The sequence below is a fragment of the Platalea leucorodia genome, assembly GCF_965183815.1.
Source record: "Platalea leucorodia genome assembly, chromosome: 2".
Taxonomy (NCBI): Eukaryota; Metazoa; Chordata; class Aves; order Pelecaniformes; family Threskiornithidae; genus Platalea; species Platalea leucorodia.
In genome coordinates, this window is record NC_138824.1 from 87,008,265 (window position 1) to 87,022,444 (window position 14,180).

Consider the following 14,180-nt stretch of genomic DNA (forward strand, 5'->3'; position numbering starts at 1 on the left):
TGTGCGACCGAGCTGTGAGCGAGGAGACGGGAATGATGTCAAGGAGGTTTTGTGCACGAAGCGTCGGTGACAAAACATTAGCTTAGGTCAGACACTGCCGAAATGTAAAAGGAAGGATGACTGTCAGTCTATCAAGAACCAAAACAAGGAGCTGCTGCTGTTTCGTGCCGCAACAGGTGTAACAGCTGTCAAACAGAAACTTCCTTTTCGCCGATTTGTAAAACCACCGGCCTGGGTAGCAACTGGACTCCCAACACCAACACCTTTTGTTTGAGAAGCACCAGCCAGGGCCAGCTGGCAGCGGCAGGAGTCAGCGTGCCCCAGCGCGCCAGCAGCCAGAGCGGCAGGACCCAGACGGGCATTTCTGCTCGTTTCTATTATTTAACTGCGATTTACGTTAAAGAGCGAGGCCGCCCCCCCGATGGCGCCCCGCGGGGACGGACGGGCCGTACCTGCGCGCAGGTGGGCAGCGCTCAGCCGCACGCCGCCGGCCTGCGCTCAGCGGAGCGGCGGGGCGCTCCCCGGGCACGGCCCGGCCCCGGCAGCAGGGGCCCCCGCCGGGGCAGCCCGGGGCGGACGCCGGGCGGCCGGGGACGGCGAGGCGGGCAGCGGCAGCCTCGCCGCCGGCACCCGCCGTCCCTAATGGGCATGTGCGGCGCCGCTCGCACATGCCCACTCGGGCCGGCGGGCTGTGCCGCGCCGGCGGGGCCGCCGCGGTGGGCTGCGGGGCGGGAGCGCGCCGTCGGGCACCCCGGGAGGCGGCCCGCCCCCGCCGCCGGGGGAAGCGCCCAGGCGCTTCTGCGGCGGGTCCCCGAGCCGAAGCGCCCCACGAAAGACACCCAGCTCCCCCTCCACGGGGGGGGCGGCCGCCCCGCGCCCCCGCCCGCCCGCCCGTCGGTCCGCGGGCAGCCCGCGCTGCCCGGCCGTCCCGGGGGCGGCGGCCCGGGCGGGGCGCGGATGTGGCGGCGCGGCAGTGCCGGCGGCGGCGGCGGCGGGCGGAGCCGGCCGGCAGCCGGGCGGGGCGGGGCGCGCCGCGGCGTCCCGAGCGCGGCCCGCGGGGCGGCCCCGGCGGGAGGCGCCGCGCTGCGCCCCGCCGCCCCGAGCTAGGCGCCGCCCGGCGTGGCCCCGCGGCCCTGGGCGGAGGGCGGCGGCGGGGGCGCCGCGGAGGGCTTTCCGCGCCCGCCCCGCCTGCCGCGGCCGGGGGATTAGTCAGCAGTCTGCGGGCAGCCCCGCTCCCGCGCAAACTCCGCGGCGGGGGCGGGGAGCGGCGAGCGGCGCCTGCCCCTGCCCCTTCCCCTTCCCGCGGCGAGGGGCGGCGGGGCCGCGGCGGCGGCGGCGGGGCTGCCCCCCCCCCCCCCCCCCCGGCGGTCCGCGCCGCCGCTCCGCGGCCGCGGCGAGGGGCGGCGGGTTGGCAAGTGAGGCGAGGAGGCGCCGGGAAACTCCTCTCCGGCACGGCGGCGTTGCAGGAGGACGGGCGCCCGGGCCGCCCCCCGCAGGCACAGAGGCGGCGGGCGCGCACACGCACCGCACACACTCGCCGCGCACACACGCACACGCGCGGCGGCGGCCCCCGGCCCCCCGCAGCCGCGGCCGGCGGGGAGGCGGCGCCCGGCGGGGCTGCCCCATGGTCTTGCGGGGGCCGTGGGGGAGCTGCGGGGGCCCCGGCGCGGCGCTCGCCCTCCTGCGCGCCCTCCGCACTAGGATGTTGCGGCAGGTCTTGCACAGGGGGCTGGGGACGTCCTTCTCCCGGCTCGGCCACTTCGTCGCCAGCCACCCGGTGTTCTTCGCCTCGGCGCCCGTGCTCATCTCCATCCTGCTGGGCGCCAGCTTCAGCCGCTACCAGGTGGAGGAGAGCGTGGAGCACCTCCTGGCCCCCACGCACAGCCTGGCCAAGATCGAGAGGAACCTGGTGGACAGCCTCTTCCCGGTGAACCGCTCCAAGCACCGGCTCTACTCCGACCTGCAGACGCCGGGGAGGTACGGCAGGGTGATCATCACCTCCTTCCGCAAGGCCAACATGCTGGACCAGCACCACACCGATCTCATCCTCAAGGTAACCGCGGCGTTGTCCCCCGGCCCCGGGCACCGCCACCCCGCCTGGCCCGGCGCCCCGCACCGAGCCCCGCTCCCCGCACCTGCCCGCGCCCACGGACCCACCCGTGCGCGCCGGCCTCTGCCCGCCCGCCGCGGCCGCGGCCCCCGCGGGAGCCCGGCCGCCTCCCGGCAACAGTTGGGATGCCTGCCCGCCGCGGGGAGCCGGCGCCGCGCTCCCGGCCCGCGGGCCCCGCCGTCTCCCCCCCCCCCCCCCCCCTCCTTTTTACCTTTTTCTTTTTTCCCCGTTTTGGCTCTGTTTGGTGTGGGTGAGCGGGAAGGGCAGGCTGCTGCCTTACATCGTTTTTCGGTACCTCTGCGCTCGCCTTGCAGTCGTGCTCCCGAGTTAAGGCGACTCGGGCTTCGGTAAACTCAAACTTCAGGAGCAGTTAGGTACCAATCTGCCGAGGTGCTTTTGGGGGCTGCTGCTGTGTCTGGACCGCACTTCTGCCTGGAGAGGGGCAGCACAAAACCTCCCTCTCACTGCTCATGAAGGCAAATGACATAACTCAGCTGATCATTTTTTGCGGGCAGTATTTTTCCCCTCCGCTCCCAACCTACCATGACAGAAAATGCTGGGTTCATAGATGAAGAAAAATCCAGCTCAGCTGTAGATTGCAGGCATGGTGCAGCCTGCGCTGCCGGTTCAAGTTAGAGCGGGCAGCATCTTTCCCTGTCACTTGAGCGGCACGGAGCGTGCGAGTCACAATCTAACAGGACATCTCACCGTACTATGTGTCATAACATGTCGGCAACCTGCATTTGTTGAAGCTGGTACTCTAGTTTACACCCCAGTACTTTCGAACAATCTTGGAAGGGAAACCAGGGAGGACAGATGCAAAAACTGTGTGTTAAGAGGGTCAAGTTCACCCAAGAAAAAGGAAAGGAACAGCTACAAATAATAACCAGAGGTGTGGCTAGCTCAGTCCTGCACGTTTTCGTTGTTGCCTTGTGGAAACCCTGGAGACTCAGCATTGCTTTCCCCCCCCCACTGAATGTCAAACTGTCAGCCCATACAAAAGCCAGTGTTAATCCTCTTTAATCGTTTCAGGGAGTGTCTCTTCTAAAATGAGAAAATAGATGCATATACCTATTGTAACAGACTTTGGGGAGACCTCGCTCTTTACTAAACAAGGAAATAACTGTTACAGTGGATTTATTTATATTTTATTTCCACTGTAGACACATACAGCACTATAGTACAGAGCCACTCAGTATTTTATGTTTTCCTGTTTTTGCTGTTGACATATTACCCAACGGTAATCAGCAAACAGATTGAATGAGCATCGACTCACTAAGTACAGTAACAGCAATGTTACTGGCAAACGAGAAAACTCCAGAGAGACGATTTTCATTCCTTCATTTTCTTGTACCATGAATTGCATTCATATCCAGTATGTGCACATTTACTCAGTCATAGGATAATAATGATAATGGATTTTTTTCTCTGTGCTGCTTTCTCTAGAGATCTGTAGTTTTATCAATAGCATAGTGACACACAAATAAATGGTACTCAGAATCTTTCCGCAAGCAAACTTCGGCATAAGATTTATCACATCAGCGAAAGAGCTATAACTTAGAAAGTTCTGTCAGTATTTAACACTGCCTCATTTTTAATAGACGGAATTTGCTAACAAAATGATTATTTTTCATTTAGTGAGATATAATGAACACCACTGCCATTTGACTGTTTACTCTTACTGTTAATCTGACATTGTCAGGCATATTCGATGCATTATTTCCAACTCTTTACTTATCTAATAAATTCCACTATGCCTTGTGCAGAATAGGTTATGTCCTTTGTCCTAATTATTTTTCTGTTTGTGGGCAGAGCCGGGCTCAGGCAGCTGCCCATCCAACCCTGTGGACAGCCCCGTGGGTCAAAGCACAGCAAAACAGGAGGGAGGGCTCTCAGCTCCCAGTATTGTTATATCCGTAGCGATGCAGGGCTACATCATTTTGTGTCAACAGGGCTCACCAAGGGAAGGAGAAAGGCAAAGGTGGCCATCAAGGTTTTCCTATATATCTATATATGCAGTTGCATGAAGGGGAGAAGGGAGCAAAGGCAGCCCCAGCCCCAGTCCAGAGCCAACCAACTCAAGGTGCTGTGCTTGTAAATAAGTGTCCTGGGTGAAACCGTGGAGTAATCCCACCTACGTTCCTGAAAATGCTGCCGTGTAGGCACAGTCAGGGCAGAGAACCTATACGGCAGCATTTGCTTATCTTTCCTTTTCTGGAGAAGGATGACCTCCCCGAGGGAGAGGTTTTGCTTTAGAAGAGGCGTCAGGTTGGACACTGGCTCCTCCTGCACGGTTGTTGCTGCATCTCCACCCACTAGCAGGAGGATGGGAGACCCGGGAGGATGGTTGCTCCAGGCAGGCGCCGGCTGCTCTTGCAGCACCGCTTCTCCATTTCCTTACCTGCCGTATCCCACCTCATCAGCCAAGGAGGGACGGGAATGAGCCTTGAACAGCTACAGCTGCCCTAGTCATGCGGCAAGGGGAGGAGAAGATTTCCTCTGGTTTCGGCAGAGGAAGAAGTCAGCTTCCATTACTGTCCCCTTAGTAAAGGGATACAAAGTTTTGGGGTCTGAGCAGTTGAAATTGAAACGTAGCTGGTACTGTCAAAGGTTAATCACTCTAACATCCTAATCAATTAATTAGTTAATGAAATAACTTCTTGGTGGCATCTCTAAAATATTCTGGTTAGCTTAGTGCAATTCCTCGTGGGCACATTATCAGCCCAAGAAACTTGCCATTATCGCTGCTGCACGATACCCCGTTGGCTGGCTGGGAAGAGATTGAGGGAAGGGCTCAGCCTGACGGCTGTCTCGGGCCCAGCTCTCAAGCAGCGCTCCCAGAGCAGGCACTGCCACAGGCCTCCCCGCTGACAGCATGCGTCTGCCAGCGCGACGCTGGCTGCTTACATGACGGTGGCAGGTCTTGCTGAATGTGCAAGCTGCTCCACACAAGGTCTCTCCTGCTCATTAGCAGGGAGGTGTGTGGCGGCCTTATACAATAGTTTTGACTTCGAGATGATGCCAAGTACCCTTTTTTATTATTTTTGTATAAACCTCCATCCATAGTTCTCGTAACTCCCCGTAAATACTGAAACCATTCTAGGCCTGCCATCCTGATGTTGCGTTTCCAGCTAGCATAGTCATTGGCAGAAGAAAGGGAGAAACCGAAACATACCCTGAATCTCTGGCCTTGAATAGATGATCCAAGGAAAGGCCTCGGGAGAGTCGGCTATGCAAGAGATGCATCCTGAGACTGAGATGCTGTGGGAGGGCAATAATGAAATTTTACTCGCTGCTGTACCTGCTCTATAGCTGAGCGCAGGGCACTGGCAGCCTGTGCTGTCGGTGTGCAGGACCTTTCTTCCTCAAGATTTCACTCTTTCAAGAGAGAGAGAGGTAGGAAGTAAAAACACCTAACTGAAGAAAGTGTGCTTTTATCCCTGTATTTCCAAGAAGTGCTCAGAGAAACAAAAATAATTGGGGTATTTGGTGTGGACCATCGGTGCAGAAGTTCAGAGGATTATGTAAAGTCTGTAGAAATCGTCTAAGCCTAGAATCCCACCTAAACATAGTGTTAGAGCAGCCCCCTGCCATTTCATGGTGGTATTTCCACTTGCAGCTAGAAACTTGGTAGGTTGAAGGCATACAGACTCACTGGAAATACACACCTGGCCAGATTTTTGAACCCCAGAAAATGTATTCTGATTTAGCCAGAACTTGAGACACCCATCCCTTTGAGCCTGTTCATTCCTCTATACTTAGAGTGAGTTAGCTGCATTATACTACAAAAGACTTTTTTTTTTAAATGAAAGGTTTCCTTTTTTGCAGAAGAATATCCTCTCTTCCACTTACATTATTGTGTTTGTAACAATAACACAGTACTAATATTTTTTTGGCAAAAACTCCACTTAAGATGACAAGACGCAAAGATGAAAAGGGACTGAAATGTAACATGCCTTACTGATGGGGATTGTATTTGCAGTTTGCCTCTATGAAAATCTGTAGATGAAGGTTTATTTTTTTTTAAAGAAACCTCTCCTAACTACAAATTTTCAGACAGTGGTTATGCATCGCCCCTCTCATATAAACTGGTCATCAATAGATCTAGATAACTGATTAAATATCTATTTGAACATGCAAGCAAATGATAAAATTAGGTATTTCTGCTTAAGGACACATTTATTTAAGAACTGCATAACTTCTGATTACTGCAGAACAAAACAGTTTAACTTCAAAATTTTGTAGACCTCATACTTGTTGGGATTTTATTTCCTCTCTCTGCTCCGTAATTAGTATGTCCCTGTTAATGTGTGCGCCTGCACGCTCTGTCTACGGTCTTCCCGGATTTCTTCACTTATTTTCTACGTGTGAGGAAACTCGTGGAAGAAATAACCATTGTTATGTTCCCGTGTCTGTGGTATTTCCAGTTGCTTTGCTGTACAAACATGGCACGCTTAAGCCGTTATTTTCAAAGTCGGTGGAAGCAGGTTCTGGTTGTTCAGCAGAGCCGAAAGCTGGGTCTGTCGCGATCCTGGCTAATGCAAGGTGCCCTTTATTTTAAAACAACTTCGACGACTTCGGAATGCCTGGACACAGGCAGTCAACTCTGGATCTAGCAATGGATATAGTAGGTCTCCACCTTCTCTAAGTAGCTCCAGCACTAGAAAGACTTCTAGGGAAACGGTCAACAGAAAAAATTGTGCATTCTGCTAAAAAAAAAAAAAATAAAGGATGAAGTCATGTCTTTAGAGCAATGCTGTAAGATGAGGGGAAGAGTCCTAATAGAAGAAAAACAAGGGTGTGAAAGCAGCAGAAGTGCAAGCCTGTTGTCATAGCAGCACAATGCTGCAGGGCTAAAATGTATCTTATGCGAAAACAGATGAGAATTAAGATACGCAGGTAAGATCTGGGCACAGCCAGGGAAGAGGGAAGATAAATAGCGCGCTGCAAGGACAGCGTGGAAGCCTGTGCAGAAACCCCCCTGAGCTCCCGATGGCAGCAGCAAGCAGCTCCTCGGCGTGGTTTCTGCGGGCGAGAGGGTTTGATCTCTCCCGCAGGCACCGGCCAGCGGCCGGAGCAGAAGTCCTGAAGTTGCCTGTGCATGGGGGGACAACCACATCCCGCTGGTCCCCGCCGCCCCCCTGCCCTGCTCCAGCAGCGCCGGCCAGGACGGGGCCCCTCCGCTCTCCCTGCTGCCTGGCGCCATGGTGCGATGCTCCCCTGTGCCTGTGCGCCCCGAGCTGCCGCCAGCCGGGCAGCCCGTGCTAGGAACGCCCAGCGCCCCGTGCTGCGCCGCCTTTCCTGCCTTGGAAGGTCAGACCTCGCCTGCCGTCTAACAGAGCCCATGGGGGACAGATTTTCTCAGTACATGGCTGGATGTGTGTGACGGGGGACACCACCCCTCCGGGAAAGCCCAGCAAGCAGGCAGGGCAGGCATCCAGAGGCCAGGGACCTCCGTGTCTCACAGCCATCAAGGCCAGGCCACCGGTGTCCCAGGCAGTGCCGCAAAGCTTGAGGAGAGCTGCCAGGCCTCCCCAGCGACCACGTTTGGGCTTCCCAAAAGCTGTGACTGGGCCCTGCCTTTAAGTTGAGGTTTCCAGCAGGACCCCCTCTCTCCTGTTGGAAGGGAGAACGAGGAGCTGAGTCGTTAATTAGCACGATGGGCTGTGGCTGTGAGCTTGCAGTTATTGAGGTTTCCCTGCAGCAAGGAAGGGACCATTCGTCACGCTTCTGCTGGAGGAGCCCTTGGCAAGAGCCTGCACTGTGTCTTCAGCCCCCTGAGAATCAGCGTAAGGACGGAGCGGTGGAGAGGTCTGGGGTGCCTGGAGAAGGCCACCGGTGGTGGAGCTGGTGCAAGATCAGCTGCGGGAGCGAAGTTTACATCTTGTTTTCCCCATCATGAAAAATGGATCTCGGAGCCACGCACCAGGCTGCGCAGAGGGGTTTCTGCTGCCCAGGCATCCCGCCCTCCGGCAGCGGTCAACCTGGAAACAGGAGTGGGCTTCTCTCGGTGGGACAAATTCAGGCAGAATTACCAGGGCGATTGTCAGAATTAAGACAGTATTGATTAGAAAAGATTCTCCACTTCAGATTAGAAAAGAAAAATCACATCTAGCAATTTTCTGTAGCTACCAAGAAGACAGATGGAAATGTAAATGCACACACATCTGCCACTTGGAGCACTAATAGTTGTCCCTCAGTTGATGGCTTGTAGTTTGAACAATTTTTAGATTTTATTTACATGAAAATTGTTTGGAGAAAATACAATTCACCATGTTTTGGACAACTGAAAAAATTAGTTGCAAAAATAGATAGCTTGCATAATTAGTATCTTAGCGTCTCTTCAGGAAACCTGATTGTAGGACTGCTAGAAAAAGAGCCCAGCTACCCATAGTGATCCTCACTGCACACTCTCCAGCATCAACTTCTGTTTATCCTGAGCCATTGGGGTCTGTTGGCTGCCTCCATCGGCTGCGCCCACGCTGCCCGTCCCTCGGCCAGGCTGGCTTGGTCAGGAGGCTGCTGCCCCCCATCTGGGGGCTCCCTTGCCTTCCTCTCTGCACCTTCTTCTGATGAAAATACACTCTTAATAGTTTAATTCTGCCCATCTGTGCAGAGCCCACGATGTTTTCTTTTGTGAATTAAGCTGGAAGCCGTGCAAGTCTTTTCCCTCTCATAACCCTTTCACGTTTTGACTGAGGCCGTCTCTTGAAGCGCATAGAAAAGCACTCTGCAAAGACATGAAATGCCAGAGATTACTGAGATCATAGAAGAAGTGGAGAAATTTATAGCTATCCATTAAAGGCTTTTTCTCCTCTTCGTTTTCCTTGGCACAAGTTACCTGTAAAAATTATCAAAAGAGTAAACCAGCTTCACATGAAAATGAAGCCTATATTTAAAATCATTGTCTTCATCCTGCTTCCTAGTTTTTCAGTCTTGAACCCAAAACAGTGATGAGATTTTAAGCAGTAACAGATAATGAGTTCATTCTTCACTTTATTTTTGAGCCTTCTCAGGCTTTCCTCCATAACCATGAGATCAGACATGTCTCTTTTTTTTTTTTAGTGAAAGCTGAGATTTTTTTTTAAAAACTCACAATACTTCAGGCTCCAGGGCTCAGAGAAAAACCAGACTTGGGGAAAATGACAGTAAAAAAATCGTAAGAGTTGGCAACACTGACTAGAGTAAAGCTCATTTTTAATTTGAACCATCAGATGTAGATTGAAAGACTAAATAGAGGCAAATAATAGCAACAACAAAAAAAGTAATATGGCATTGCAAAGATCTTACTCCTGTGAGTAAAACATGTCTCTCTATGTGCCAGATCATTCACAGTACAGGAGGACATCTGTATATGTAGCTAATTTTGTCTAGTTGGCTATTCGTCGCCTGTATGTCAAGTAACAAACCATAGTCAAGTCCTTACAATGAGCAATATCCCCTATAAAACACCACACGTCACCGCTCAGCAGCAAAACCAAACACATTTTTGCAGTATATATGATAAGCAGGAGGTAGTTGTACACATCCTTAATATTAAAAATGGTGGGTGCAACTCTCGTCCAGCTCCCACGGGAGTTGGGATGTCCTTCCATGAGCTGGGAATAGGAGCTTGTCAAGACTGAAGTGTCCCGTTGCATGTTGCTGTCGTTCTCGCCGTGGAGTTTCCCTGGGAGCAAAGGCGTGCCACCAGCAAGGCGAGACCCGTGTGGGACACCAGGAGCCATCGCTGCGTCCTCGTGCCTCGTCCCCTTTGCCCACAGCTTTGATTGGGGTAGCAGATTATGTAACCTGGGCTTAAAGGATTTCTGGGACTGGACCATTTTGCAAATGAATCAGCAGTTTCTAACCCCTCCCTGCTGGGATGGGATCTGTTTGCTTCACAGGGAGGCTGCAGCCTTTTTTGTTACCTGATTAAATTGACAAAATTCTGGTAATACCTGCTCGCTTTTGAATTAAAGAAAGGACTTCTCAACAAAGCAAAGGGGCTAGAGGTTTTCCTCGCCCCTTCTTGTAGCTCCCTGCATCTTTTGCATGGACTTAAGAATAAAATCAAGCTTTCCTTTCTGTCCTGATCATACATCTCTAAGTACAGCCCCTTTGCCTGCGGGTTCAGCTTTGCTGCCGCTGCTGAAGGTTGTGCCAAGCTCTGTATGGGGAAGAGCTGTCTCGCAGAGCCCGGAGCGGGGCTTGGCCATCCCAGGACAGCCAAATTGAGCCTACGGGGGAGCTCTGGTTCCCGGCGCCTGCCTTCCTGTGCTGATGGCAGAGGTAGGAGGACCGGCAGCCAAAAACAGCTTGAGGAAATCTTTGCAGCCACAGCTCTCTGAGGCCCTGGAGCAAACGGTTTAGCCTAGGATAAGTGAAGGGATTTTATGTTTTGCCTCCTGGCATCCGCTCCTGGGCCCATGGGCAAAACCAGCCGGCAGGGCGGTGCGATTTCGCCACCTCTCATCTGTCAGCTGTGCCACAGGCTGAAGCGTGGCTTGGTGTGGAGGCATGAGACCAGTACAGCCCTCAACTGGAGGTATTTGCAGAAAGGGATTTGTCTTATGGTTGAAGCCATCTTTCCTCTCTGTCTAAAATAAATAACCAAGTGAGCATGGGACTTAGAATAAACAAAGACCAAGACCAAGATGTTACCAAATGTGAATGGCTAAAGGTGGGAGGAAGAGAAAACTCTGTTCTAGAAATCTCTGGCATGGTATGGGACACACATAAACACCATTTTCGGAAGGGAGAGGGGAATTGCATTGTTTAAACAACGATGAAAAGGGGGAGGTGGAAGTTATTATTTCGTGCCTGAGCACTTTCAGGGACAGTGTGCCACCATGGCAAGGGAGCTTAGGCGATGCCGTGCAGTTCTCATGCTGCAGTGCTCTGGCATCTCAGCAGTAAACTGCTTTTTGGTTCCTTGCACTGTTAGCTAGCTGAAAAAGCTGTGAGCGATGAGCAAGCAGTGCATGTCTCCCTTCAAGAAAAACCATTCATTCAGCCTTTGTTATTCCTTTAAATCTCCCTTTCGCCTAATAGAATTGGAAAGGATAAGAAAACAGCTGGATAAATGAGAATCTGGTGGTCAGTCATTTGTCCCAGTACTAGGTGCCAGGTTTATTCAGAATATGGTTACTTGCTATTAAAATCTGCTGCACTGAGGAGTGCAATATGCATTATGCATTAGCATATTGCCAATGTTGTCCCCTTCACACAACAGCCTTTACCATCTCCTGTTAACAAACTGAAGTTTCCTGGGGGACCTCCTGGTGTACCACAGGCAAGCCAAATCGCAGACCGTGTAATACCTTGAACTCGTAGGATGTGCCCCTGTAACCTCTTGGATGTTCTGTTTTCTGTGGAAGCCAGTCACCCGGGGCTATGGGTGTGGGCTGTGGATGCGAGTGGAAAAATCTGCCTGGCCACAGTTGAATCCCCAGCATGGCAGCAGAGAGGAGAGTGCTGTGGGACTGCAGCTCTCGGCGGGGAAGAGGCGGCAGCGCCGCTGTGCACAGGCTGCCATGGGCAAGCAAAGGGAGAGAGACAGCCTGCAGCCATGCTGCAGCTCACCCCTGCCCTGCACTGAGGCGACAGAGCGGTTTTTTTCTAGGATCTGGTCTGAAAAAACAAAGTGCAGGTAAAAAGTGATGTGTTTGTCTTGAGGATGAAAGTCTGAGTTAGGCTTCCCGGAGCTGAATGGGCGTGCTGGGGCAGTGCTCAGCATACTTTGCTGGGATGAAGGGAATGGCAGGTTTTCCTCCTCTTTACCTGTTTGCCTCCAATTCACGACCAAATGTTGTGGCCACTGGCAAAGCTCGGAGTGCGTCTCAGAGCTGCTCTAAACTGCACAAGCTTGCAGGAGGCTCTGGGGGCTGCTCGCCTGCCAGGATGTGCCAGGACGCAGAGCTGGCTGCCTGCTCCCCTCTCCTCCCCAAAGCCCCATCGGTGGGAGGCACGATGGGCAGGTCCCCCCGATGCAGCGCCTGGTCCAGCCCAGCACAGCCTTGCGGGAAGCACCAGGCCACCGCCACAGAACGGGCTCCTGAGTCTGAAATGATCATTTCCAAGAAGAAATGAGTATTTTGGATATGACATTTAGCTTCTAGCCTTTCGCTAAAGATGAAGTAACAGCTGTGACAGATGAGGTTATTTTATAACCTAAGTATTAAAAGAAAGTGCTTCAGATGTAGAAGGAAGCAAATGCAGCAGTGAGGCAGGGTAGGTAAATAGCAACACACGTTGATAAAACTTGCATGACAGTTTAGTTTCTTCTGCATTGTGTCACCGATGGATCCTCTCTGAAGGAGGTGTATTATGAATCTAATACAGGCAGGAGATTCCTTCTGTTCCTCCTAGTTGTCCGCAGCTGCGCTTCTTCATAGAACATCTGATTTTACAACCGTTGTCAATGAAAATCATACAGTAGCTGCCGTTGTAAAAATTTAAATCAGATGTCTGTCTTTGATTCGGTAAATCAGGGCATTTTCCGCAAATTGTAATGACATACATTTGAATTCGTACCCCAAAACAGCTCTTGCAAAGCGGAGCTTTGCAGAAGCAAACTGGAAAGATGGGAAGAATTCCCCATAGAGGCTCATTTCTTTGGTATGTTCCTGTAAATGTTTTCATTTGTTTCGTTTTAGAAGGAAGTTGTGCAAAAGCCCCTAATTTGTTGCACAGACAATTATCTGTTCTCCCACCACGATGGAGAACTTTGCTTCTGACCATGGCCAGGTATTGTGTTCTCACAGTACTGTGAAAAGATTTGTTAGTTCAGTTTATTTCTCAAGCCTGTCTTTCTAATGTGAACATTGAACTGTTGTTCTGTCGAAAATAAAAACTACTCAAATGTGGAAAAATACACCCCCAACCTGTTAGAGAAGCAAGTTGAGAATACAGGAATTTTGTAATCTTTCCCTATATTATGTCATATCATCCTGAGGAACGGAGGCAGCATAACTAAATTTATACCCATCACAGATTATGCAATGTAATCACAAAACTATCAATCAGATTCATAGTATTGCATAAATGGTTTTTTTTCTGCAAGTAGGTCTGAAATACCACACAAAAGTCACTATGACTATTTAACTTCAACAGACGCAGGATTTTAGCCATGATTATTAGACATTTTGTCCATTGCCACCAGATGAGTATGTAAGCTCTACTGCTCTCGTGTACCTTATGTTCTATTTTTTTTAATCAGTGTTTGTCTTCAGAAGGAACTAGTTCCATTAAATATCACCTAATCCCAGCCTCTTTACTGGGCATAAGAGCCTCCTGCCTTCTTTGGATTGCAGTGGAAAACAGCATATGCAAGTAGAAGAAAAAAGGAATCATCTCCCCGTAGCCAGTTTTCATTGTCTTGCTCAAAATCTGAAGGCAGAAAATAACTATTCCCCCTTTAAGGAAAAGAAATTATAGTCATTCTTAATTTGGCTCTTCAGCTCCCTGGAAGAGCTATGGTCTCCCTGCTTTGCAGGTGAAGGAAGGCTTCTTCTTTATCAGCCCTGGTTGTGTCGCCACACCTTTGCAATGCTCCTACAACCATTTCCCTCGGTGTAGAAGGGACCAAAGGGTAAATCAATGCAGTTCCTCAGAGCAGATCCAGTGATTTACTCCCACCATGGCAGCAGACGTGGCCACCTGCCCCAGTGACCAGGCTGTGCGGACTGCCATGTCCACGGGGTCACTGGGACCAGGCGGCACGAGCGGGGCAGGACCCCCTGTGTCGTCCCTGCTGATGCCTCGAGAGAATCGCGTATCTCACCGAGCCATGCACAAAGCACATACGCAGCGGCGTGCAGGGCCCCCCGGCATTTGGGATGCTGGGTACCCCCCATGCCAGCTGGAAAAGAGCAGAAGGAGCCTTCTCCTGAACGTCGTGGCTACCCAGGACGAAGGACATCACAGCCGCAGGGAAAGTCTGCTCAGACTTCTGGCGGTGGGTAACATCGCCTTGGCCTCAGCAGCATCCCTATGGAAGGTCTTGGTACTCTCTGCACAACTAGAGCAGCACAGAAGGAGTTAATTGGTGATGGTGGTGGGTGAGGCCTGCACTTTTTGCAAGGAAAAT

At 52.1% G+C, this 14,180-nt stretch overlaps 1 protein-coding gene across 1 annotated transcript in view; it reads left to right on the forward strand.

The window, feature by feature from the left end:
- Positions 1-1,624: 1,624 nt before the first annotated feature.
- The window catches only part of PTCHD1 (patched domain containing 1), a gene marked incomplete at both ends in the record, with an annotated part of 34,071 nt that continues 21,515 nt past the window's right edge, over positions 1,625-14,180 (forward strand). The window contains one exon of the mRNA XM_082337431.1: positions 1,625-2,053. Within this exon, the coding sequence (XP_082193557.1) occupies positions 1,625-2,053 (429 nt within the window). The remainder of the gene's footprint in view (positions 2,054-14,180) is intronic.